The 26,450-nt window shown below is 44.1% G+C and overlaps 2 protein-coding genes across 4 annotated transcripts in view; one reads left to right on the top strand and one right to left on the bottom strand.

The window, feature by feature from the left end:
• The window catches only part of LOC124044151 (cystathionine beta-synthase-like), an 882,911-nt gene that overhangs the window by 142,571 nt on the left and 713,890 nt on the right, over window positions 1-26,450 (bottom strand). The window lies entirely within an intron of this gene.
• On the top strand, window positions 1,742-26,287 carry LOC124044159 (ICOS ligand-like). 3 transcript variants are annotated; one of them, XM_046363660.1, is made up of 6 exons: window positions 1,742-1,868; window positions 12,798-12,856; window positions 23,059-23,370; window positions 23,525-23,836; window positions 24,435-24,580; window positions 24,852-26,287. In XM_046363660.1, exons 1-6 carry the CDS (start codon window positions 1,855-1,857, stop codon window positions 24,903-24,905), a joined length of 897 nt encoding a protein of 298 aa, XP_046219616.1. In that variant the 5' UTR covers window positions 1,742-1,854; the 3' UTR covers window positions 24,906-26,287. The 3 variants fall into 3 exon arrangements, with proteins under 3 accessions (XP_046219616.1, XP_046219615.1, XP_046219614.1); XM_046363659.1 differs by having other exon boundaries at window positions 24,849-26,287; XM_046363658.1 differs by having other exon boundaries at window positions 24,846-26,287.

The following is a 26,450-nucleotide window of genomic DNA, read 5'->3' as shown; positions in this document are numbered from 1 at the left end:
GAGCAGCGCCGGCTCGTTCCAGTCACTAGAGGCAGCAAGAGTACGAAACTCTATAGAGTAATCCGTTATGGATCGATCACCTTGGCATAGGGAAGCCAGGACCCTAGAAGCCTCCCCACCAAAAACTGAACGGTCAAAAACCCGAATCATCTCCTCTTTAAAGTTCTGGTAATTGTTAGAACAATCAGCCCTTGCCTCCCAGATAGCTGTGCCCCACTCTCGGGCCCGGCCAGTAAGGAGTGAAATGACGTAAGCAACCCGAGCTCTCTCTCTAGAGTATGTGTTGGGTTGGAGAGAGAACACAATCTCACACTGGGTGAGAAAGGAGCGGCACTCAGTGGGCTGCCCGGAGTAGCAAGGTGGGTTATTAACCCTAGGTTCTGGAGGCTCGGCAGGCCAGGAAGTAACAGGTGGCACGAGACGAAGACTCTGGAACTGTCCAGAGAGGTCGGAAACCTGAGCGGCCAGGCTCTCCACGGCATGGCGAGCAGCAGACAATTCCTGCTCGTGTCTGCCGAGCATGGCTCCTTGGATCTCGACGGCAGTGTTACGAGCGTCTGTAGTCGCTGGGTCCATTCCTCGGTCGGATCCTTCTGTCATGCAGGTGAATGAGGACCCAAAAGCGACTTGGCGAAAACAGAGTATTTAATCCAGAATAAACTTTACAAAACAAAAAGCATAATACTACACGTAAAGACGAGAACAGACTGGAGACTTGATCGAGAACTGCAGGTTGCCTCGGGAAGGCACTTGAACCTAGCAGACTCAGACACCTGCTCACCACGCAGCATCTGAGGGAAACACGACACGACAGGGCAAAACATAGACACAGCACGGTGAATTATAGATGAGGATCCGACAGGGCAGGTACGGGAAACAAGGAGAGAAATAGGGACTCTAATCAGGGAAAAGGATCGGGAACAGGTGTGGGAAGACTAAATGATGATTAGGGGAATAGGAACAGCTGGGAGCAGGAACGGAACGATAGAGAGAAGAGAGAGCGAGAGAGTGAGAGAGGGAGGGGGAGAGAGAGGGCTAGAAAGAGGGAAAGAACCTAATAAGACCAGCAGAGGGAAACGAATAAAATGGGAAGCACAGGGACAAGACATGATAATAAATGACAAAACATGACACATTGTTTGGGATGCTCTTGATCGACGTGTACGACAGCGTGTTGCAGGTCCCGCCAGCATCTTCGCACAGCTATTGAAGAGGAGTCGGACAACATTCCACAATCAACAGCCTGATCAACTCTATGAAAAGGAGATGTCACGCTGCATTGGGCAAATGGTGGGCCCTCCAGATACGGACATTTGTTTAAGGTAACTGTGACTAACATATGCATATATGAATTCCTAGTCATGTGATACTCAGATTGTGGGCTAATTTCTTTCTTTCAATTGACTGATTTCCTGAACTAACTCAGTAAAATATGTTAAATTGTTCCGTTTATATTGTTCAGTGTATGTACGTAGGATGATGTATATATCATTTTCATATATTAAAACAAAAGCGACAATTAATATTTGTCCATCCTTTGCTATGTATTGTAGTTGAGTAGCCAAGGCTACTTGTAACGATGTGCGCTGAGAGTCAGGAAGCAAGTTCGGTGAGTGAGTGTTTTAATCAATTAAACGTAATACAAAACAAGAAACACGAACAACGCAGACAGGAAACTGAAACAGACAGAAAATACACAAGCTTATTGCCCAATTTCTGGAACCGTGACGTCAAAATAATAAAAAAATCGACACTTGACACTACTGACTTTCACTCTTTCCACGTTTGCGGTCCAAACCGGATTCACGACAAACTTTGATCTCCTGCTTACATTGATTATAATTTCGGCAGAAAATGGAAACCTATAGGTAAGGTCATGATAATATGTTCATGCAATATACTTTGACTACAACCGTTGCCATAAATGGAAGTGAATTGAATGTATTGTGTGTGTGCGGGGGGAATTAAGCTCTGATTCATATTTCACCAAACATTATTCACTTCTTTTTAAGGTGTCTTTATTACAGTGTGAATACACGTCTTGTAGTTAATTGTTATTACAACTTGTAACTAACTGGCGGTAATTGCAGTGTGTAATTACAGGGGTTTTAACAACAAATGATTGTTACCATGCTAGTCACAAATTCACCGATTTAGTGTTTAGTTTCAAAACTGCATCCGATTAATTCATAACTGTCACAAGCTTTTAATATAATGTGGTGGATGTCATAAGGTGAATGCACCAATTTGTAAGTCGCTCTGGATAAGAGCGTCTGCTAAATGACTTAAATGTAAATGTAAATGTAAATGTGGACAGATACACTGGGTGTCCAATATTGCAAGGGTTGGAGGCTCAATAGGTTCTCATTACCTACCAGTGAATGCGCGCACTCTTCAAAATCTCTTCAAAGTCCTTGCTAGCACATGCCCCCAAAAAGTGTACCATGTGGGTTAACTTGGTTGTTATGTTACAGCCTTATTATAAATGGGATAAAATTGCCCCCCCCCCTCATCAATCTACACACAATACCCCATAATGACAAAGCAAAAACAGGTTTTTAGACATTTTTGAAGAAAAAATGCAAAACTATGAAATATCACATTAACATAAGTATTCAGACCATTTACTCAGTACTTTGAAGCACCTTTGACAGTGATTACAACCTTGAGTCTTCTTGGGTGTGCAGCTTTTTTCAAGTCTCTCCAGAGATGTTCAATCGGGCTCATGTCCGGGCTCTGACTGGGCCACTCAAGGAGAGACTTGTCCCGAAGCCACTCCTGAGTTGTCCTAGATGTGTGCTTAGGGGTGTTGTCCTGCTGGAAGGTGAACCTTCGCCCCAGTCTGTGGTCCTCAAAGCAGGTTTTCATCAAGGATCTCTCAGTACTTTGCTCTGTTCATCTTTCCTTCGATCCTGACTTGTCTCCCAGTCCCTGCCACCGAAAAACATCTTCACAGCATGATGCCGCCACCCCCATGCTTCACCATAGGGATGGTGCCAGGTTTCCTCCAGATGTGACGCTTGGCATTCAGGCCAAAGAGTTCAATCTTGGTTTCATCAGACCATAGAATCTGGTTTCTCATGGTCTGAGTCCTTTAGGTGCCTTTTAGGAAACCAAAAGGGCTGTCATGTGCCTTTTACTGAGGAGTGGCTTTCGTCTGGCTACTCTACCATAATGGCTTGATTGGTGGAGTGCTGCACAGATGGTTGTCCTTCTGGAAGGTTCTTCCATCTTCACAGAGGAACTCAGGAGCTCTGTCAGAGTGGCCATCTGGTTCTTGGTCACTTCCCTGACCAAGGCCCTTCTCCCCCGATTGCTCAGTTTGGCCGGGCAACCAGCCAGTTCTAGGAAGACTTGGTGGTTCCAAACTTCTTCCATTTAAGAATGATGGAGGCCACTGTGTTCTTGAGGACCTTCAATGCTTCAGACATTTTCTGGTAACCTTCCCCAGATCTGTGCCTCAACACAGTCCTGTCTCGTAGCTCTATGGACAATTCCTTCGACCTCATGGCTTGGTTTTTGCTCTGACATGCACTGTCAACTGTGGGACCTTATATAGACTAGTGTGTGCGCCTTTCCAAATCATGTCCAATCAATTGAATTTACCCCAGGTGGACTCCAGTCAAGTTGTAGAAACATCTCAAGGATGATTGATGGAAACAGGATGCACCTGAGCTCATTTTTGAGTCTCATAGCAAAGGTTCGGAATATTTATGTAAATAATGTATATTTTTTATAGATTTGCTAACATCTCTAAAAACCTGTTTTCGCTTTGTCATTATGGGATATTGTGTAGCTTGATGGGGAAAACAATTCATTTAAGAATTTAAAATAAGGCTGTAACGTAACAAAAAGGGGAAGGGGTCTGTAGACATTCCGATTGCAATGTAGATGCCCTCACCCGCTAATGACATAGTGCTGACTTTACTTTGGTCTGACCCCGCTACAGGCTTTCCAGCAAGAACCAGGCAGATGTGTCCATATTCAGAGTGTTATTCTCTAGTTCACCACCACACATCAGCACACACACACATAGAAGTGATTTTTGTGTGGTTCTAAGGAAAGGCAGAATAAACTATCATTAGGATCCATATACAAGAGGCTAATGAAATATACATACAATAGTAAAGAGATGACGTGATATATATATGGCATGCTGTTCTAACAGTGGATGTTATAGTATAACATGCAAACACTTGGATATTCACACAGCAGGAATATAGAAGTACCAAGAGAAAGAAATAGAAGGCCTAGGCACTTAAGATTTATGTCCCTCTCTCAGGCCTGTCTACAGATCTTATCTGATCTTAGAAGGCACTGTTACTAGGTTCCTAGGTTGTTAACCAAAGTGCACATGCGAATGGTATTTGTCCCTTCTGGAACCTCTAGAAACTCTGCAATGTTGCCCTCTGATACAGCAGTATCATCTCTAGGCCATACAGTGGGGCAAAAAAAGTATTTAGTCAGCCACCAATTGTGCAAGTTCTCCCACTTAAAAAGATGAGAGAGGCCTGTCATTTTCATCATAGGTACACTTGAACTATGACAGACAAAATGAGAAAAAAAATCCAGAAAATCACATTGTAGGATTTTTAATGAATTTATTTGCAAATTGTGGTGGAAAATGAGTATTTAGTCAATAACAAAAGTTTATCTCAATACTTTGTTATATACCCTTTGTTGGCAATGACAGAGGTCAAACATGTTCTGTAAGTCTTCACAAGGTTTTCACACACTGTTGCTGGTATTTTGGCCCATTCCTCCATTCAGATCTCCTCTAGAGCAGTGATGTTTTGGGGCTGTTGCTGGGCAACACAGATTTTCAACTCCCTCCAAAGATTTTCTATGGGGTTGAGACTGGCTAGGCCACTCCAGGACCTTGAAATGCTTCTTACGAAGCCACTCCTTCGTTGCCCGGGCGGTGTGTTTGGGATCATTGTCATGCTGAACGACCCAGCCACGTTTCATCTTCAATGCCCTTGCTGGTGGAAGGAGGTTTTCACTCAAAATCTCACGATACATGGCCCCATTCATTCTTTCCTTTACACGGATCAGTCGTCCTGGTCCCTTTGCAGAAAAACAGCCCCAAAGCATGATGTTTCTACCCCCATGCTTCACAGTAGGTATGGTGTTCTTTGGATGCAACTCAGCATTCTTTGTCCTCCAAACACGACGAGTTGAGTTTTTACCAAAAAGTTATATTTTGGTTTCATCTGACCATATGACATTCTCCCAATCTTCTTCTGGATCATCCAAATGCTCTCTAGCAAACTTCAGACGGGCCTGGACATGTACTGGCTTAAGCAGGGGGACACGTCTGGCACTGCAGTATTTGAGTCCCTGGCGGCGTAGTGTGTTACTGATGGTAGGCTTTGTTACTTTGGTCCCAGCTCTCTGCAGGTCATTCACTAGGTCCCCCCGTGTGGTTCTGGGATTTTTGCTCAACGTTCTTGTGATCATTTTGACCCCACGGGGTGAGATCTTGCGTGGAGCCCCAGATCGAGGGAGATTATCAGTGGTCTTGTATGTCTTCCATTTCCTAATAATTGCTCCCACAGTTAACTTCAACAGTTAACTTCCCACAGTTAACTTCAAACCAAGCTGCTTACCTATTGCAGATTCAGTCTTCCCAGCCTGGTGCAGGTCTACAATTTTGTTTCTGGTGTCCTTTGACAGGTCTTTGGTCTTGGCCATAGTGGAGTTTGGAGTGTGACTGTTTGAGGTTGTGGACAGGTGTCTTTTATACTGATAACAAGTTCAAACAGGTGCCATTAATACAGGTAATGAGTGGAGGACAGAAGAGCCTCTTAAAGAAGAAGTTACAGGTCTGTGAGAGCCAGAAATCTTGCTTGTTTGTAGGTGACCAAATACTTGTTTTCCACCATAATTTGCAAATAAATTCATTAAAAATCCTACTATGTGATTTTTCTGGATTTTTTTTCTTCTCATTTTGTCTGTCATAGTTGAAGTGTACCTATGATGAAAATTACAGGCCTCTCTCATCTTTTTAAGTGAGAGAACATGCACAATTGGTGGCTGACTAAATACTTTTTTGCCCCTCTGTACATTGCAGCGGTAACATTCAAACAATATAAACCTTGCTGATAAACATACTGAGTATTCAGCAATGATAATGACCACAACACTTATTATAAATGTAGTAATGATAACCACACTAAACCGAGGTAGCATGCACGGGATACACACAAACAATGCTATCATTAGCTGGTAGCTATCAAAATAACATTACTTATCTACAAATATCTAGCACAGGGAAGCTATAAACAACAATCATCACTCCAAATATCCCCATATTTACATGCCAATGGATGCACACAACACTCTAGTAAGGAAACAGCATGATAAAGGTCTGTCAGCATCAAACACTTGATTCTTTCTCAAGGCGGCAGGTGACAATGCTCTAACTTGGGCGGAGCCCTGGAGTTTGTACAATGCCCTGATTGGTTGGATGAACTGAGGCGTGAAGGGTCTGAAGGCCATTCAGGTTTAGCTTTTTTCTTTTTACAGCCGCCCCTTTATTTCTGGTGGAAATCCACACATCTTAAAAGGCCTCAATGCGGGACTTAGTCCTGAAAGGGCCTAGTTCTATCCAGCAGGGCAGAGGGGCAGAACAGCGAAAGGACCAGACAAGGCCGGGTCCAGTCCTAGTGTGCATCTGGCCGAACTAGAAGGGCAGCTGATCACTTTAGAGGGCCATGCGGGCCAGTAGGGTACTGGCTCCGGTGTGCATAAGGGTCTTAGGGGCCGCCCCGTGAAGAAGGTGCACGGAGACGCAAGGACAGTCCTGTGCCACCCCATGGAATGCCACTGGTATGCCGGAGGATCTTCTGACTCAGCTGGTGCAGGGCAGCTGGGGCCCAACCGTGAGCGCTGAGTACAGTGCTGGAGGCTGGCTACAGCTGGAGGAGGTAGCTCGCCTACTGCCTTGACGAAATTTGGCATTTCGGCCACAGCTGTCTTTTGCAGCTCACTGGTTGGTGACTCTCCCTCCACTGCTGAATACGATGGCTTCCATGGTGGAACAGGTGAGTACACCTGGGCGAGGCTTATGAGGGATTTGGAGGCAGGTAATGTCTGGGCCCCAGAGACGAGGTCAGGTGGTCTCTCGTGTGGCAAGGGCTGAGGGTCATCCAAGTCAGGGGGCTGAGGGCCTGGCAGGTTAGGAAAATCAGGGCCTGATAGGGCAGGGGACTTGGAACCAACTAATGAGACTGAGGACTGCAACCCAGGGATGGAGGGAAGCTGCGAGCCTAGCTGGGCAGGGAACTTTTAGCCTAGTGCTAGTGTAAGTGAATGGGTGCCGGCTGAGGTTGGGGGCTACGAACTGGCTAGGGACAGACTGCATATCTAGAGAAGCAGATAACTCTGAACCCAGCGGAACAGGAAACCCATGGCCTAGAACCAGGGCAGATGGTGTGGCGTGTAGCACTGAGGGAGCTGACTGCTTGCTGAGTAAGGCTGCAGACCAACTGAGGTCAGAGAACCTATTGTCTAGCGGAGCAGTGGACTGAAGGCCGACTAGAGCTGGAGACAGCAAAACTAGAACGGCTGAAGGTTGGGAGCCTAGTGCTGATAGCGCTGGGCCTGACAGGGAAACTGACTCTGGACCTGACAGGGTCAACGACTGAGGGCTAGTAGAGCTGGAGAAACTCGTACCTTTGAACCTAGCGGGTCAGGAGCCTGATAACCAACCTGGGCTAGGGACTGAGGTCCGACTAATGCTAGAGATAGCTGACCTAATGCAGCTGGAGACTGAGGACCTAGTGCTAGGGACTGAGGACAGAACCCAACACAGGTAACTTGTGGTTCAACAGGGCATAAGGCTGTAAGCCTCACAGTCTAGGTGTCTGTGGACTGACTGTTTCTGGAGACAGCGAGGCTAGTGCAGTGAACTTGGGGCCTAGTAAGGCAGGAGGCTTTAAACCTGGTAGGATAGGCAACTGCCTGCTAACTAATGCAGGGGGCTGCAATCTGAGCAGGGCAGGAGACTGCAGACCTGAAGATGGGGCAGATAACTAAGGGCCTAGCATGGCAGGGGGCTTTACGCCTGGTGGACTAGGATGCTGCATACCCTATAAGGAGGGGTCTGCTGTCCATGCAGGGTAGGATACTTAGGGCCTGGCAGAGTAACAAACGTAGGGGCTACTAGTGCAGGGATCTGTAAACCTAGAAACGGCAGAGGACTGGGGTCTAGCACTATGGCATGAGTCCAGGAACCTAAGTCAGAACAATGTGAACCTGCAACTAGGGCCAGAAACTGAAGGCCGGGTACTGGCAGAAACTGAGAACTTACCAAGGGAGCAGGATAGACTGGACCTACCGGGAAGGTATGGAGCTCTAGACTAACTTGAGAGGCAGGAAACTTAAACCCTACAAGAGAAGTAGGGAACTCTAAACCTGACTCTCCCAGGAGGGAGAGTTCCCTTCACTGACGCTACCGGGATGGAAGGGAACTCTGACCCTGTCCAGGAAGGAAGGGAACTCTGACCCCCCCCGGGGGAGGCAGGGAACTGGACAACTAACTCAGGGGGACATCAGGGGTGACTTCTGATGGGTCACCTGCAGTGATGTCTGGCGGGTCCCCTGAGGCAAGGTCTGGAGGTAGAAGGACCCTTGGTGCTGGAACTAGCATGGTGTTGGCAGGCGGGGCTAGAGAGGCCCCAGCTTCCTGGCTGCACTTGACATCTGCAGTAGCTGCAGGCTGTGGCACTATTCTAGGAGCGGGCGAAGAATCCACTGCGGGCTTGGGCCTGGAGCAGGGAGGGGCTCCTGAGGGAGAGCAGGTGGAATCTTTGTGGCTGAAGGTTCCAGGGTAGCAGACAGTCAAACCTCGAGCACCAGAGTGTCTGTCTCGGTGAACAGGGGGCCCCCACTGGGAGGAAAGCACAATTCTGCAACTGCAGCAAGAACATGCCCCAATGCAGCGGCTGGCTGTGGCTCCACGACTGGAGCAGGAGTCTACTCAACTGTGGCTAGTCGAGAAGCTGGCTCAGGGGGGGTGCAGACATAGGTGTCGTGGACTGTGCACTCTGGAGTTGCCTTTATCTGATGGGGAGCTGGGCCGCCCTGAACAGCAGAGGCGGACCTGGTGATCTGTTGGGTTGGGAGGACCTAACAGGACGTCGGTCAAAATAACCTTTTTGTGTAGCTCATGAAACATAGGACCAACACTTTATATGTGGTGTTTATATGTTTCTTTGGTATATGGCATGCTGTTCGAACAATGAATGCTATAGTATAACATGCAAACACTTGGATATTCACACAGCAGAAATATATACAGTATGTAGCCAGAGAGAGAAATAGAAGGCCTAGGCACTTAAGATGTATGGCCTTCAAGCCTCCGAGTGGCGCAGCGGTCTAAGGCACTGCATCACTACAGATCCTGGTTCAATCCCAGGCTGTGTTGCAGCCGGCCGCGACCGGGAGACCCATGAGGCGATGCACAATTGGCCCAGCGTCGTCCGGGTTAGGGGAGGGTTTCACCGGACGGATTGTGCTTGTCCCATCACAATCTAGCGACTCCTGTAGTGGGCCGGGCGCAATGCACGCTGACACCGTCGCCAGGTATACAGTGTTTCCTCCGACACATTGGTGCGGCTGGCTTCCGGGTTAAGCTAGCATTGTGTCAAGAAGCAGTGCGGTTTGGCAGCATTGTGTTTCGGATTTTTTTTCCAAATCAAATCCAATTTTATTTGTCACATACACATGGTTAGCAGATGTTAATGCGAGTGTAGCGAAATGCTTGTGCTTCTAGTTCCGACAATGCAGTAATAACCAACAAGTAATCTAACTAACAATTCCAAAACTACTGTCTTATACACAGTGTAAGGGGATAAAGAATATGTACATAAGGATATATGAATGAGTGATGGTACAGAGCAGCATAGGCAAGATACAGTAGATGGTATCAAGTACAGTATATACATATGAGACTTTGCAGTTGCCGTACCAGGCGGTGATACAGCCCGCCAGGATGCTCTCGATTGTGCATCTGTAGAAGTTTGTGAGTGCTTTTGGTGACAAGCCGAATTTCTTCAGCCTCCTGAGGTTGAAGAGGCGCTGCTGCGCCTTCTTCACGATGCTGTCTGTGTGAGAGGACCAATTCAGTTTGTCTGTGATGTGTATGCCGAGGAACTTAAAACTTGCTACCCTCTCCACTACTGTTCCATCGATGTGGATAGGGGGGTGTTCCCTCTGCTGTTTCCTGAAGTCCACAATCATCTCCTTAGTTTTGTTGACGTTGAGTGTGAGGTTATTTTCCTGACACCACACTCCGAGGGCCCTCACCTCCTCCCTGTAGGCCGTCTCGTCGTTGTTGGTAATCAAGCCTACCACTGTTGTGTCGTCCGCAAACTTGATGATTGAGTTGGAGGCGTGCGTGGCTTCGCAGTCGTGGGTGAACAGGGAGTACAGGAGAGGGCTCAGAACACACCCTTGTGGGGCCCCAGTGTTGAGGATCAGCGGGGTGGAGATGTTGTTGCCTACCCTCACCACCTGGGGGCGGCCCGTCAGGAAGTCCAGTACCCAGTTGCACAGGGCGGGGTCGAGAACCTGGGTCTCGAGCTTAATGACGAGTTTGCAGGGTACTATGGTGTTGAATGCCGAGCTGTAGTCGATGAACAGCATTCTCACATTGGTATTCCTCTTGTCCAGATGGGTTAGGGCAGTGTGCAGTGTGGTTGAGATTGCATCGTCTGTAGACCTATTTGGGCGGTAAGCTAATTGGAGTGGGTCTAGGGTGTCAGGTAGGGTGGAGGTGATATGGTCCTTGACTAGTCTCTCAAAGCACTTCATGATGACGGAAGTGAGTGCTACGGGGCGGTAGTCGTTTAGCTCAGTTACCTTAGCTTTCTTGGGAACAGGAACAATGGTGGCCCTCTTGAAGCATGTGGGAATAGCAGACTGGTATAGGGATTGATTGAATATGTCCGTAAACACACCGGCCAGCTGGTCTGCGCATGCTCTGAGGGCGCGGCTGGGGATGCCGTCTGGGCCTGCAGCCTTGCAAGGGTTAACACGTTTAAATGTCTTACTCACCTCGGCTGCAGTGAAGGAGAGTCCGCATGTTTTCGTTGCAGGCCGTGTCAGTGGCACTGTATTGTCCTCAAAGCGGGCAAAGACATCCTGGTCCGTGACTGGGCTGGATTTCTTCTTGTAGTCCCTGATTGACTGTAAACCCTGCCACATGCCTCTTGTGTCTGAGCCGTTGAATTGAGATTCTACTTTGTCTCTTTACTGACGCTTGGCTTGTTTGATAGCCTTGCGGAGGGAATAGCTGCACTGTTTGTATTCGGTCATGTTACCAGTCACCTTGCCCTGATTAAAAGCAGTGGTTCGCGCTTTCAGTTTCACGCGAATGCTGCCATCAATCCACGGTTTCTGGTTAGGGAATGTTTTAATCGTTGCTATGGGAACGACATCTTCAACGCACGTTCTAATGAACTCGCACACCGAATCAGCGTATTCGTCAATATTGTTATCTGACGCAATACGAAACATATCCCAGTCCACGTGATGGAAGCAGTCTTGGAGTGTGGAGTCAGCTTGGTCGGACCAGCATTGGACAGACCTCAGCGTTTGAGCCTCTTGTTTTAGTTTCTGTCTGTAGGCAGGAGTCGTGGTCAGCTTTTCCGAAAGGAGGGCGGGGCAGGGCATTATATGCGTTGCGGAAGTTAGAGTAACAATGATCCAAGGTTTTTCCACCCCTGGTTGCGCAATCGATATGCTGATAAAATTTAGGGAGTCTTTTTTTTCAGATTAGCCTTGTTAAAATCCCCAGCTCAAATGAATGCAGCCTCCGGATAAATGGATTCCAGATTTCGAAGGACGCATGGGACAAGAATATAACTATAAATTGGGGAGAAAAAGGGTACAAATAAAATAAAAAATACATAATATTAATAGTAAAATATTTTTAAAATACTAAAACAAAAAATAACAACAAAAAAAAAATATTTATGTCCCTCTCTTCGGCCTGACAACAGATCTTATCCGATCTAAAAAGGCACTGTTACTAGGCTGCTACGCTGTAAATCAAAGTGCACATGCAGATAGGATTTGGCCATTCTAGAACCTCTAGAAACTCTGCCATGTTGCCCTTTCATACAGCAGTATCATCTAAGGCTATACATTGCAGCGATAACATACAAACAATATAAACCGGCTAACCACACTAACCCGAGGTAGCATGCATGGGATGCACACAAATACGGAATATCCCCAAACTTACATGCCAATGGACGCACACAACACTTTAGTGAGGAAACAACATGTCACCTGCCATCTTTCTCAAGACGGCAGGTGAACACACTCACTTGGTGTAGGAACAGAGGTGTGAAGTGCCTGAAGGCCAATCGGATTGAGAGGTCTGGCCTTTTTCACAATCCCCGCACTGTATCTGCGAGCTGTTGGCTGGAATGCACGTGTGATGGAAATCCAATTAACTTGGTACATGGGAATTTAACCGACGAAGTAATTTTTATATGCTTTTTACCAGTAACAAGGCAATTTTATGGAAAATGCGCAAGAACATTTACATATGGTTTTCATGCAGATTTTAGAATATTTTGTGAAAATCTGTCGCCAATTGAATGGAAACCTAGCTAGTGTCTCCTTTTTACATGTATGTTCTAAACAATATCCTAAATCTAAAGCAATCCACCAATCATACAATATCAACACACCACCTATCCTGCAATGCAATTTGTGATTCTATTATGGTTCTTCGTGTTAAACAGCAAGCCTCTGACATATGTATCCATTTTCACCTTCAGAACACACATTGTCATGTGGACTGTCCTGTGGTTAGTAGAAGTCTTCCTGTGTGCCTCAGGTAAGTTATTCTCATTGCCTCAATAGAGACATGGTGTAGATGCTAAGTTTAGGAGGGCTGGTAATGGTCAGCAATACATCTCAATTGTTTATAGTGTTATGTTGTCTTAAACTCATGTCTCTTGTTGTAACACATCCTCAACCTCTGTGGATATTCAGTATATCTTCAACTGAGACATGGTTCTGAGGTGAAGGTTGTTGTTTCTGGTTTCCTCAATGAAGACTGTTTATCAAGCAGAATCTTAATAATTGCAGTTGTCTCTCCTCAAACCTTTTTGTTACACCCACACATTCTCCCACACATCCTCAGTTCTCCTTTCTACTCCCCCGTGTGTGTGTGTGTGTGTGTGTGTGTGTGTGTGTGTGTGTGTGTGTGTGTGTGTGTGTGTGTGTGTGTGTGTGTGTGTGTGTGTGTGTGTGTGTGTGTGTGTGTGTGTGTGTGTGTGTGTGTGTGTGTGTGTGTGTGTGTGTGTGTGTGTGTGTGTGTGTGTGTGCGTGCATGCGTGCGCGTGTGCGTGTGTGTGTTTAAAGTAACATCCCATCCATCTACAGTGAGGGAAAAAAGTATTGATCCCCTACTGATTTTGTACATTTGCCCACTGACAAAGAAATGATCAGTCTATAATTTTAATGGTAGGTTTATTTGAACAGTGAGAGACAGAATAACAAAAAAATCTAGAAAAACTCATGTCAAAAATGTTATAAACTTATTTGCATTTTAATAAGGGAAATAAGTATTTTACCCCTCTGCAAAGCATGACTTAGTACTTGGCAATTACAGAGGCAGATGTTTCTTGTAGTTGGCCAGCAGGTTTGCACACATCTTAGGGTGGTTTTTGTCCCACTCCTCTTTGCAGATCTTCTCCAAGTCATTAAGGTTTCGGGGCTGACATTTGGCAACTCGAACCTTCAGCTTCACCACAGATTTTCTATGGGATTAAGGTCTGGAGACTGGCTAGGCCACTTGATCATTTGTCAGTGGCCAAACGTACAAAATCAGCAGGGGATCAAATACTTTTTCCCCTCACTGTATGTGTGTCAAATCCAATCTAATTTGATTTGTCACATGCTCCAAATATCCTCCCACATGTCACACATCCTCAGTTCTCCTTTCTACTCCCCTCCTGTGTGTGTTTACAGTAACATCCCATTCATCCATCTGAGTATGTCAAATCCAATCTAATGTTATTTGTCACATGCGCCGAATACAAAGGTATAGATAGACCTTACCGTGAAATGCTTACTTACCAGCCCTTAACCAACCATTCAGTTTTTAAAAAGAGTTTAAAAAATATTTAGTAAATAAATTAAAGTAAAAATAAAATAAAAGTAACACAATAAAATAACAATAATGAGGCTATATACACAAGGGGTACCCGTATCGAGTCAATGTGCGGGGGTACAGGTTAGTCGAGGAGTTTGTGTGCGTTTACAGTAACATCTCAGTCATCCAACTACGAGTTTGTTTACAGTAAAATCCCAGTCATCCATCTACGAGTTTGTGTTTACAGTAAAATCCCAGTCATCCATCTACGAGTTTGTGTTTACAGTAAAATCCCAGTCATCCATCTACGAGTTTGTGTTTACAGTAAAATCAGTCATCCATCTACGAGTTTGTGTTTACAGTAAAATCCCAGTCATCCATCTACGAGTTTGTGTTTACAGTAAAATCACAGTCATCCATCTACGAGTTTGTGTTTACAGTAAAATACCAGTCATCCATCTACGAGTTTGTGTTTACAGTAAAATCCCAGTCATCCATCTATGAGTTTGTGTTTACAGTAAAATCCCAGTCATCCATCTACGAGTTTGTGTTTACAGTAAAATCCCAGTCATCCATCTACGAGTTTGTGTTTACAGTAAAATCCCAGTCATTCATCTACGAGTTTGTCCCAGTCATCCATCTACAATAATATTATTATTTTCACATGCACGTATACACTTCTCTTTGTATATCAAGCAGGCCCACACACACACCCTCTGTTGTCCTTTGAGAGAGAAAGATATCACTTTTGCTATTGCTGCTTGGCAGCTTCAGGACAAGAGACTTAATCAGCAAAAAGTTGTTTACTCAGAATGGGAAACATTTCGTTTAAAAAAAAAAAGTTTATATTGGACAAATTCAGCCTGGGTCATGCCAGAACACACAGCAAGCCCTGCCACAGGCATAACACAGCTGAAGTCAAGCCTGGGTGGGAGGGCTTGACTCTCTACAAGTTTAGAAAGCTGTCCACTAGACTAATTTACCAATCTAAAAACATTTAGCTGACAGGGGATAATTGAGTGACTGTTGATGCACAACCATATTCCGAAATTGCACCTTGTATATTATTTTATTCTAACTCTCAACAGTAAGTTGAGACCCAGACTGAGTTCCTGTGTGTGAAACTGGTCCGCGGGACTACAGAAGGGGGGCGGCATGCCAGTTGCTCTAGGCCATTGTCATAGTCCTGGAGGGCCGATGCTGCTCGTTTTATAGTCAATAAATCCATGAATTCCCTTAAACAAATGTCCATGCTAATGTAACAGTATAACTTTAGTCCGTCCCCTCGCCCATACCCGGACTCAAACCAGGGACCCTCTGCACACATCAACAACTGACACCCACGAAGCATCGTTACCCATCGCGCCACAAAAGCCGCAGCCCTTGCAGAGCAAGGGGAACCACTACTTCAAGGTCTCAGAGCAAGTGACGGCATCGATTGAAACGCCACTAGCGCGCACCACCGCTAACTAGCTAGCCATTTCACATCGGTTACACTAAGCACTGAGGTTAACACACTTTCCAATTCATAAGTATTGTCCATTTGACTGTTATGAAGGCCAATGCAATGATACGTTGCGTGGTTCTAGGTTGGATATTGTCCACCCTACTTCCTAACAGGCACACCACAAGACAAAGTGGGATACATACACTCAAAATCCAGTCAACATACAATCTACATCAGTCAAATCTTTTAACGACTGGACATTTCCAAAACGGATTCATTGGTGTGCCAACCTCACCGCAGCCATGCCCTTCTCTGACACCACCTGGTATAGAGTTTGTTTTTGGAAGATGGGCAGGGACTCTGCTGTCCTAGCTTCAGGGGGTGCTTGGACTAAGCTGAGCGGGAGCTGCATGACATGAGAGAACTTGGGAAGGTTGAAAACCAGGCAGGCTGGAACATTTTGGATAAGTTGCTGGGGGTTTGATGGCATAAGAGGAGAGCCCAGCCAACAGCGAGTTGCAGTAGTCCAGACGGGAGAGGACAAGTGCCTGGATAAGAACCTATCGCCGCTTCCTGTGTGAGGTAGGGTCGTACTCTACGGATGTTGTAGAGCATGAACCTGGAGGAGCGGGTCACTACTTTGATGTTTACAGAGAACGACGGGGTGTTGTCCAGGGTCACGCCAAGGTTCTTTGCACTCTGGGAGGGTCGACACTGTGGAGTTGTCAACCGTGATGGAGAGGTCTTTGAGTGGCCTGGCCCGCCCCGGGAGGAAGAGTACTTCAAGGTTGCGCTTAAGGTGATGGGCCGACATCCAAGTTAAGATATCTGCCAGGTCTTCAGAGATGTGTTTTGCCACCTGGGTGTCAGAAGGGGGAAAATAGTTGCATGTTATCCGCATAGCAATGATAGGAAAGACCATGTGAGGATATGACGGAGCCGTGTGACGTATAGATAAAATAGGAGAGAGCCTAGAACTGAGCCCTGGGGGACAACAGTAGTGAGAGAGAGAAAAGGAAACAAAGTAGTGTTCAGAGACCTGGAGGGGGGTTGCAGTGAGATTAGTAGGTGAGCAGCCTCTACTAAAGATGAGGTCAAGCGTATTGCCTGCCTTGTGAGTTGGAGGGGATTAGGAAAATGTGAGGTCAAGAGGCAAGTAGGGGAAAGAGTTGGAAAGAAATTAATCGAAGGCCGACGTCATGAGGTTATGTGTTTAAAGTAATAACCTGTCCTCATTTCTAATCTCTCAAAACATGAAATGTCAAATATGATCTCAAACACCACATTTACCGCCAGCTAACTGACTGAACAAAAATAGAAACACAACATGTAACAATAAAAGATTTTACTGAGTTACAGTTCATACAAATGGAATAAATGAATTAGGCCCTAATCTATAGATTTTACATGACTGGGAATACAGATATGCATCTGTTGGTCACAAATACCTTAATAAGGTAGGGGCGTGGATCAGAAAACCAGTCAGTATCTGGTGTGACCACCATTTGCCTCATGCAGCGTGACACATATTCTTTGCATAGAGTTGATCAGGCTGTTGAGTGTGGCCTGATGTCCAGCTCCTCTTTAATGGCTGTGCGAAGTTTCTGGATATTGTTGGGAGCTGGAATAAGCTGCCGTACAGTGCCTTGCAAAAGTCTTCATTCCCTTGGCTTTTTTTTCTATTTTGTTGCCTTACAACCTGTAATTTAAATAGATTTTTATTTGGATTTCATGTAATGAACATACACAAAATAGTCCAACTTGGTGAAGTGAAATGGAAAAATAACTTTAAAAAATAAATAAATAAAACTGAAAAGTGGTGTGTGCATATGTATTCACCCCCTTTGCTATGAAGCCCCTAAATAAGATCTGGTGCAACCAATAGCCTTCAGAAGTCACATCATTAGTTAAATAAATTCCACCTGTGTGCAATCTGTCACCTGATCTCAGTATATTCTGTTCTGAAAGGCCCCAGAGTCTGAAACACCACTAAGCAAGGGGCACCACCAAGCAAGTGGCACCATGAAGAACAAGGAGCTCTCCAAACAGGTCAGGGACAAAGTTGTGGAGAAGTACAGATCAGGGTTGGGTTATAAAAAAAATATCAGAAACTTTGAACATCCCGTTAAATCCATTATTAAAAAATGGAAAGAATATGGCACCACAACAAACCTGCCAAGAGAGGGCCACCCATCAAAACTCACAGACCAGGCAAGGAGGGCATTAGTCAGACAGGCAACAAAGTGACCCAAGATAACCCTGAAGGAGCTGCAAATCTCCACTGCAGAGATTGGAGTATCTGTCCATAGGACCACTTTAAACTATACACTCCACAGAGCTCGGGTTTATGGAAGAGTGGCCAGAAAAAAAGCCATTGCTTTAAAGAAGCAAACACGTTTGGTGTTCGCCAAAAGGCATGTGGGAGACTCCCCAAACATATGGAAGGAGGTACTTTGGTCAGATGAGACAAAAATTGAGCTTACTGGCTATTGTCGTGTAAATTTCCTCTATTTACCAAATCATGGGAGCAAACCACACACGTCAGAGTTAGTTATAAAAGTCCATCTTTAATTATACGAGCTCTATCACAATCCTGTGACTCTCAGATAAATTCAGTGTCTCTCAGTGAATTCTCTGAGAGTCCCCTTACAATGCCACTGAGTTCCTTTAATAGCAAAGACACACATAGTCAGACAGCATAGACATAATTCATCGTTCAGCTTTGTCTCCTTTCCCAAACCCCAGAACCATAAACCAAATCCTCCATATCAACAGGCATATATCAAATTGTAATTTAGATACAACCCACTCTAAATACAAACTCCTGGACAAACTCACGGAGAGGAGGGTGAAGCTATAGGTTAAGATAGAAACAAAATAAGAGGGAGCATAGAATGATTCCAGACACTGCAACCCTTCTTTCCCCACTAGAAAAGGTAGAGAGTAAAAAATATGTTTACACATGATGACACTTTGACCTCTCCCCTCTCTGTGGCCCATGCAACTTAGTCCTGACATAGAACAGATAACTGCCAATGGCCACCACTATAGTACAACAAAATACATTCTTATGAGAAGTAACTTACACACTTTTGATGAATATTAAACATCTTACAATGTCTGGCACAAACCCAACACCTCTCATCACCCTGAGAATACCATCCAGATGAGCAGATGAGCTTCCCTGAGACGATTTCTGACAGTTTGTTCAAATATTATTTGGTTGTGTTAACCCACAGTTTCATCAGGTGTCTGGGTGGATGGTCTTAGATGATATAGTGGGTGAAGAAGCCGGGTGTGGAGGTCCTGAGCTGCACATGCTCTGCGGTTGTGAGACCGATTGGACGTACTGTCAAATTCTCTAAAACGACATTGGAGGTGGCTTATGGTAGAGAAATGATCTGGCAACAGCTCTGGTGGACATTCCAGCAGTCTGCATGCCAATTGCACACTCCCCCAACTTGAGTTAACTTTGGCATTGTGACAAAATGGCACATTTTAGATTGGCCTTCTATTGTCCCCAGCACAAGGTGCACTTGTGTATTATTCTGTTTAATCAGTTTCTTGATATGCCACACCTGTCAGGTAGATGGATTATCTTGGCAAAGGAGAAGTGCTCACTCACAGGGATGTAAACACATTTTTGCACAAAATTTGAGAGAAATAAGATTTTTGTGCATCTGGAACATTTCTGGGGTCTTTCATTTCAGCTCATGAACTATGGGACCAACACTTTCAAAGATGTTGCGTTTATATTTCTGTTTCGGTATATGTCCCAAATGAATTGAAAAGATCGGCACCACATGCCCCCATGATGACTTCTAATCATTATTGATCCAAGGAGCCCAAAACTAGCTAAACGCTGCTAAATATCACATATGGGCACTTATAAACTGTCTGGGTCAATGAAAAACTGCCAAGGCTGGTTGTGTTAATCCACTGATGCAAAATTCCTCACTTTGTTTACCTAACTAACCTAAGTACTACATAAAGCTGTTGCGGTGACTGTATTACTGCCAAACCGGTACTCTTGAGTCATGACGGCAGTAAAATTTCACGTGATCGCTGAGTCATGGTAATCTCTTCTTGTGCACTCTGAACATGCGTTGATCGTACCCAACTCACTAACGACCATCAGGTCGCTAATGGCCTGGTACTCAGCACTCTATTGTCCCTCTAGCCACTCTGACATTAATGAAAATACCATTGAAATTCACATAAATAGTATCATGCTTTTAAAACTCAAATCACTGTGATGATCAATTTGAAGAAAGAAGTTCAACAACAGGTTGAGCCTGAGTGGAAAACATGGTCGTTGTGGATGTGTTTCAAAGCCAAACAATGAAATGGAGAGAACTTTCTAAGGTGATGATTACAGTTATAGGGCAGTATTTTATATTTTCATAATTAATAGGCTGACACATTACCTTTAGCTATACAAAATATTTCACCACTGTGCATTTCCATCTCCTCATCAATCATTGATTCCTTTCTCGAGTGCGCAGAGAGGGGCTGTCAACAAACATGTTAAGTTGTGAAAACATTTTACTATCGATGTTCCCAACCAGATTTCCATTGGTTTCCCAAATGAAGCAATGGGTATCTCCAGGAACAGTCTTGGAGAGCCCATAGCATACAGAGTTTGGGCGGAGTATCACCTGTCATGCAGTGAGAGCAGGCTCCTCAAAGAGTGGTTGATGCATGGAGTGAAATAAGTTGTTTTATAAGCCCAGATATTTCTATGTAATCCTGTGTGAAAGCTGAGTTTTGATGGTTGCCACTAAAAAGACGAGTATCCCAGCTGCTACTATATTTATTATTTATTTCTCAACTGCTCTTGCTCTGGGAAAGAGGCGTCCATTCGCGATTTGAGTGCATACGGCTGGCATGTACTGTATATTTGCCCCTGCCCCTGTTCCTGACTATTTTAGGATTAGTTTAGCAAAAGAGAAATGTTCATTAACAGGGATAAAAAACAAATTTGTGCACAAAATCCTGAGAGAAGTCATCTTTTTGTGTGTATAGAATTTCTGGGATTTCTGGGCTATTTTATTTCAGCTCATGAAACATGGGACCAACACTACATGTTGCGTTTATATTTTTGTTCAGTGTAGTTTTTCACGACTTAACAAGGGAGGTTCTAGTGAGGTGAGAGAGGTTGTGTTTGCTAACATGGGAGTGTTGGTTTCTTTAGGAGAAAGGGGCAGAAATAGTCTCATAAATATAAATAAAATGAAATGTTATTGGTCATATACACATGGTTAGCAGATGTTAAGGTGAGTGTAGCGAAATGCGTGTGCTTCTAGTTCTGACAGTGCAGTAATATCTAACAAGTAATCTAATAAATTCACAACGACTACCTTAGACACACAAATGTAAAGGAATGACTAAGAATATGTACATATAAATATATGGATGAGAGATGGCCGTGTGGCATAGGTAAGATGCAGTAGATGGTATAGAATACAGTTTATACATATGAGAAGAGTAATGTAGGAAATGTGGACATGATTTAAAGTGGTGTTATTTAAAGTAACTAGTGATACCTTTATTAAATCTATTTATGACATGTATTAAAGTGGCCAGAGATTTGAGTCTATATGTTGGCAGCAGCCATTCTGTTAGTGATGGCTGTTTAACAGTCTGATGACCTTGAGACAGAAGCTGTTTTGTTATTGGGATGTTACTGGAAACACACACACAATCGCCGTCTTGTTTAACTTACCTTGTGGGGACACACAATGTACACTGCATTCGGAAAGAATTCAGACCCCTTGACCAAACTGAGCAATCGGGGGAGAAGGGTCTTGGTCAGGGAGGTTACCAAGAACCCATCTCTGCAACACTCCACCAGTCAGGTGTTTATGGTAGAGTGGCCAGACGGAAGCCACTCCTCAGTAAAAAGCACATGACAGCCCGCTTGGAGTTTTCCATTGGGTACCTAAAGACTCCCAGACCATGAGAAACCAGAGTCTCTGGTGGATGAAACCAAGATTGAAATCTTTGGCCTGAATGCCAAGTGTCATGTCTGGAGGAAACCTTGCACCATCCTTATGGTGAAGCATGGTGGTGGCAGCATCATGCTTTGGGGGTGTTTTTCAATGGCAGGGACTGGGACACAGTCAGGATCGAGGCAAAGCTGAATGGAGAAAAGTACAGAGAGATCCTGATGAAAACCTGCTCCAGAGTGCTCAGGACCTCAGACTGGGGCGAAGGTTCACCTTCCAACAGGACAACGACCCTAAGCACACAGCCAAGACAACACAGTAGTGGCTTCGGGACATGTCTTTGAGTGGCCCAGCCAGAGCCCGGACTTGAACCGGATCAAACATCTCTGGTCAGACCTGAAAATGGCTGTGCAGTAACTCTCCCCATCCAACCTGACAGAGCTTGAGAAGATCTGCAGAGAAGAATGGGAGAAACTCCCCAAATACAGGTGTACCAAGCTTGTAGCGTGGCTGTAATCGCTGCCAAAGGTGCTTCAACAAAGTACTGAGTAAAGGGTCTGAATACTTATATATATATATATGTAATATTGTGTATTTTTTAAACCTGTTTTTGCTTTGTCATTATGGGGTATTGTGTGTAGATTGATGAGGGGGAGAAACTATTTAATACATTTTAGAATAAAAATAACTAACAAAGTGTGGGAAAAGTAATGGGGTCTGAATACTTTCCGAAGTCACGGTAAACATTCAAAATCCTATTTTCCCTAAACCTGACCGTAACGCTAACCCCAAAATCTAACCTTAACCCTAACTCCTAAACCTAATTATATGCCTAACACTAATTCTACCTTCACCCCCTAGAAATAGCATTTGAGCTTGTAGGGACTAACAAAAATGTGTTTGTGTTAGTTTACTATTTGTGTGTGGCATATACCCACAAGTATAGTTAAACACATCCATAGATGGATGACTGGGATTTCACTGTAAACACACACACACACACACACACACACACACACACACACACACACACACACACACACACACACACACACACACACACACACACACACACACACACACACACACACACACACACACACACACACACACACACACACACACACACACACACAGGAGGAGGAATAGAAAGGAGAACTGAGGAAGTGTGGAAGTTTGTGTGGGTGTGATAAAAATGTATAGATACAATTGACTAAGTCAGATTTAAGATTCTGCTTGATAAACAGTCTTCATTGAGATATAAAAAGTGTGTGCTCTTGTGTGTGTGTGGTTCCAATAATGTGCGGTATCATGTTTATTGGCAAACAATGTGTTGTGATATTGCACAATAACCGTTCTGAGAGAAACCACATACCTCATTTTTAAAGTCTGGTTCTTCTTGTATCAGTACAAATGGGAGATTTTGTTGTTGTTGCTATTTCAATGTTTTTTCTTATCTGGTTAAAGACCAATGCAACTTCCCTAAAAACATTATTGAAATTAACCTTGAACTTGCTCAACTGTGCTTTAAAAACATATTCTAGCCCATTTGGAGCCGGTCCAAGCGATTGTGGGACAAAACGTCCTCCTGCAATGCCCCTGCAAGAAGAGAAACGAGAGAATGGACATGAAATGGCAATTAGAAGACCATACCACCGTGCTTCACCACAGTGGAAGTCATAACACCACAAACATCGGGGAGGGATATGAAAACAGGGTCAGTCTCTTTCAGAATGAAGATAAGGAAAACTGTTCCCTGCTCCTCTCAGGCATCACTGTCGCAGACAATGGGATGTACAAATGCTTCTTTCAAACCGAGACTTTGGTCTACATTCACATCACTCTGCATGTGATTGGTAAGACATTTGTTTTGCTTGTTTTTTGTTGTTGTTGTTTATTGTCATTCTGCTATTGGTTGATTTATTTGTTTTCTTCCGCCCCTTTTTCTACTTCATAAATGACTCCATTTCAGGCATGCTGCAGTTGATTTATCTCCTCTCTGCTCTCCAGCCAGCTACAGTGTCTGTATGTACCAGGTACTAGACCAGGCTTCGATGGGTTCCGGATGGGGAGAGAGGTTCAGGGTGTACCAGTGTAAAGCCAACGGGGGATACCCAAAGGGCCAGATTCACTGGAAGATGGGTGGACATCCTCTGGTGAACACCTCCAGGAGGGATGAGACCCACCTGGATAACTCTACAGGACTATACAGTCTGACCAGCATCCTGACCATGGATCGGAGTCAGGGTGACAAACTGCAGTGTATGGTGGAGAACACAGACCAGGCTTCTAAACTCAACTCCACCTGCAAGGAAAAGCCTGGTGAGTACACGGGACTAGTGACAGGGTCAGGAGTTTCAGCCCCATAGTCATTTCATTGAAGAATGTTGGTTAGAGTCTCAGCTTGTACCCCAAAATCCCAAAACATCTGCATAGGAATGCATGAGAATGAAAAGCTAGGAGTGGGTGCATGCGTATGTATGTGAAAGTGCATGAGGGTGAGGGAATCTAGGGGCAAGCACAGGCATAAACACAGAAAAGGTTAAAAAACTACGCTAGAGTGAAACTACAGAGAAACAACAGCGTTATCTTTGGGACTAAACTATTAGCATTACCAATGATGTAGTGGTTCCTCTGACTGAACACAAATGTTTGGATAAAAATTAAGAAGCTGGAATACACAGTGATGTGTTGTAGAGTAGTAGACAAAGAAAGTTACACTGCTGTGACAAATAGGGAGGAAGTTAGAGTTTCATTTGGAAAGTCTTCTCACCACTTGGTCAATTTACACTAAGAGGTCTGCCTTTTCAAATTCCTCAGCTTTTTGGCTTCTCCGTCTCTCATCTAAAACACGTTTTTGGAGCATGTCATAGTTTGTATGAACTATTTCTATGTTTTCTGTTTCCTCTCTGCTTTCCAGTATACATTAGAGAGAGTCTATTGGAGAGTCCTGATAAAGTAGCAGTAGCAGCAGGTGTGTCTGTCAGCGTGGTTGTGATGCTTGTTGCGGGAGTCCTGCTGGTGATCTTCTTACTGACTAGATGTCACCGGCGTGAAACATCAACGGTGAGCCCTTGTCCTTATTATACCACTGTGATATCAGTCCGAGTGTTAATGCTGCTTGGATCTAGAAAAAATGCCAGCATCTGGGCACAAATCAGAGCGCAAACTGCAAAGGTGTTAGAAATACAAATAAAAAAGAGTAATAAGACTAACAAACCTCATACCGAACTTGCACCTTCAATCTGATATTGATGCACCTAAATAGTGATTGAATAGAGCAGTTTCAGTCCTTGTGTGTGACTGATTCATGTTTTGTTTTCCCTGGAAGAAGCAGAGAGACACAGAGGAAAGAAGCGTGACCCAGCAGTTGAACATGTATGAACACTGAGTGAGTGGAGCATCTTCTCCCTCTGATACAACAATCTCTCCTCAAATGACGGACGACAAAATGGAGGGATGGTGACTTGCAACAAGACAAACTTAAACTTAAAATAATGCCTGTGTTCAAAGTAGCAATGTGGAGCAGCATTGAGCAATGTATTGTAATGTCATGTCTGAACCATATTCTGTGGCAATTATGCAACGAGGCAGGAAGTGAAAGAAGTGGAGAACAGCATGATGGGAGAAATGACTGGTCATTGGACTGAACATGAGCCGAACTCAGTAAATGAAGTCCAGAGAAATCCCAAGAAATAAAGTAGACCTAAGGCAGCCTGTATATTATAGCGTTGACTAACTACAGGTGCATTCACATTTCTAAGAAGAGAAGCAGATGATACAGGACTACTATAGTTAACAGCCATCATGGAAACTCTTGTTACATACATCTACCGCATGTTCCTGGTGTTACCCATTTGAATCATGTTGATAATTCGCTTTCATGTACAGCAGTCATTTCACAATGTAAATATGAATTTAATTATCTGAATAATGTGAAGACTTTGACATGATCAATGTTTTCATTGCTGCTTATTATTATGATGTAGCTTGCTGTGAAAAAAAGCGTGTCATGGAATGACTAAATCAAAAGATTAGTAACACTTTGGTCCAGGGTCCGTTTTGGTGTATTAACCATATTGGTTAAGCTTACAACACAGAAAGAGCTGATTGGAAATCAGGGAAATAAAATGACTTTTTATAGGTCTTGTCCCAAGGGACTAATACAAGTTTCACATCTGTGTTCATATTTATTTTGTGAGAGAAAAAAACTACAGACATTATACAAATACATTATCCGCCCACCTCTCCCCTTTCCACCCACATGACCTGCTTATTTGAGTACAAATATCAAAGTAGTGATTTTAAACTGTTAATTGTTGAAGTCCATATGTTGATACTTGGTTGCCTGGGTGTTAGGTACAGTGAAGTTAGTCATCATTAAGCAGTAAGAGATTGGCAAGACAAGGGATTGGTTTAGATAAAATGCTTGATAATGATGAAGACAGATTGCCAAAAGCAGAACAATCTGTTTTAAAACTTTTATACCACTTATATTTTATGCTGTAAGTGACAATGCTGTCTGTTTTTCTGTGTGTGAAAGTATTGTTCAGTTGTTTTTATGTGTTTGTACTGTTGGAAAGTAGCTGAAATTCTCTGTCCTCTTCCATCTTGGTGTTTCTTTTTCAAATAAACTATGTACTATGAATATGAAATGAGATAAACCCTATATTAAATGCCATAATAAACCCTATATTAAATGCCATAAAACCTATATTAAATGCCATAATAAACCTTATATTAAAGCACAGCATTGATTGTCACTGCTACGCAGATGATACACAGCCTCACATTTCTGTGTCACCAGAGGATTCTAGCTCCACGGATACATTATTAGACTGTTTTAGTGAGTTAAATAACTTCCTCCAGCTAAATCAAGACAAAACTTGGGTACTTATTGTTGGAGCCAAAGCACAGCGAGAGAATCTAGCAGCAT

The sequence above is a fragment of the Oncorhynchus gorbuscha genome, linkage group LG09 (assembly GCF_021184085.1).
Source record: "Oncorhynchus gorbuscha isolate QuinsamMale2020 ecotype Even-year linkage group LG09, OgorEven_v1.0, whole genome shotgun sequence".
In the NCBI taxonomy this organism is placed as follows: domain Eukaryota; kingdom Metazoa; phylum Chordata; class Actinopteri; order Salmoniformes; family Salmonidae; genus Oncorhynchus; species Oncorhynchus gorbuscha.
The sequence above is the reverse complement of the archived record's forward strand: the minus strand, read 5'-3'. Positions and strand labels throughout refer to the sequence as shown.

Excerpts from the sequence above, each read along its gene's own strand:
- LOC124044159 (XM_046363658.1), top strand. Across the intron at positions 12,857-23,058 it reads AGTCTTCCTGTGTGCCTCAG|CCCATTTGGAGCCGGTCCAA; the intron begins GTAAGTTATTCT and ends AACATATTCTAG. Across the intron at positions 24,581-24,845 it reads ACCGGCGTGAAACATCAACG|AAGCAGAGAGACACAGAGGA; the intron begins GTGAGCCCTTGT and ends TTTCCCTGGAAG.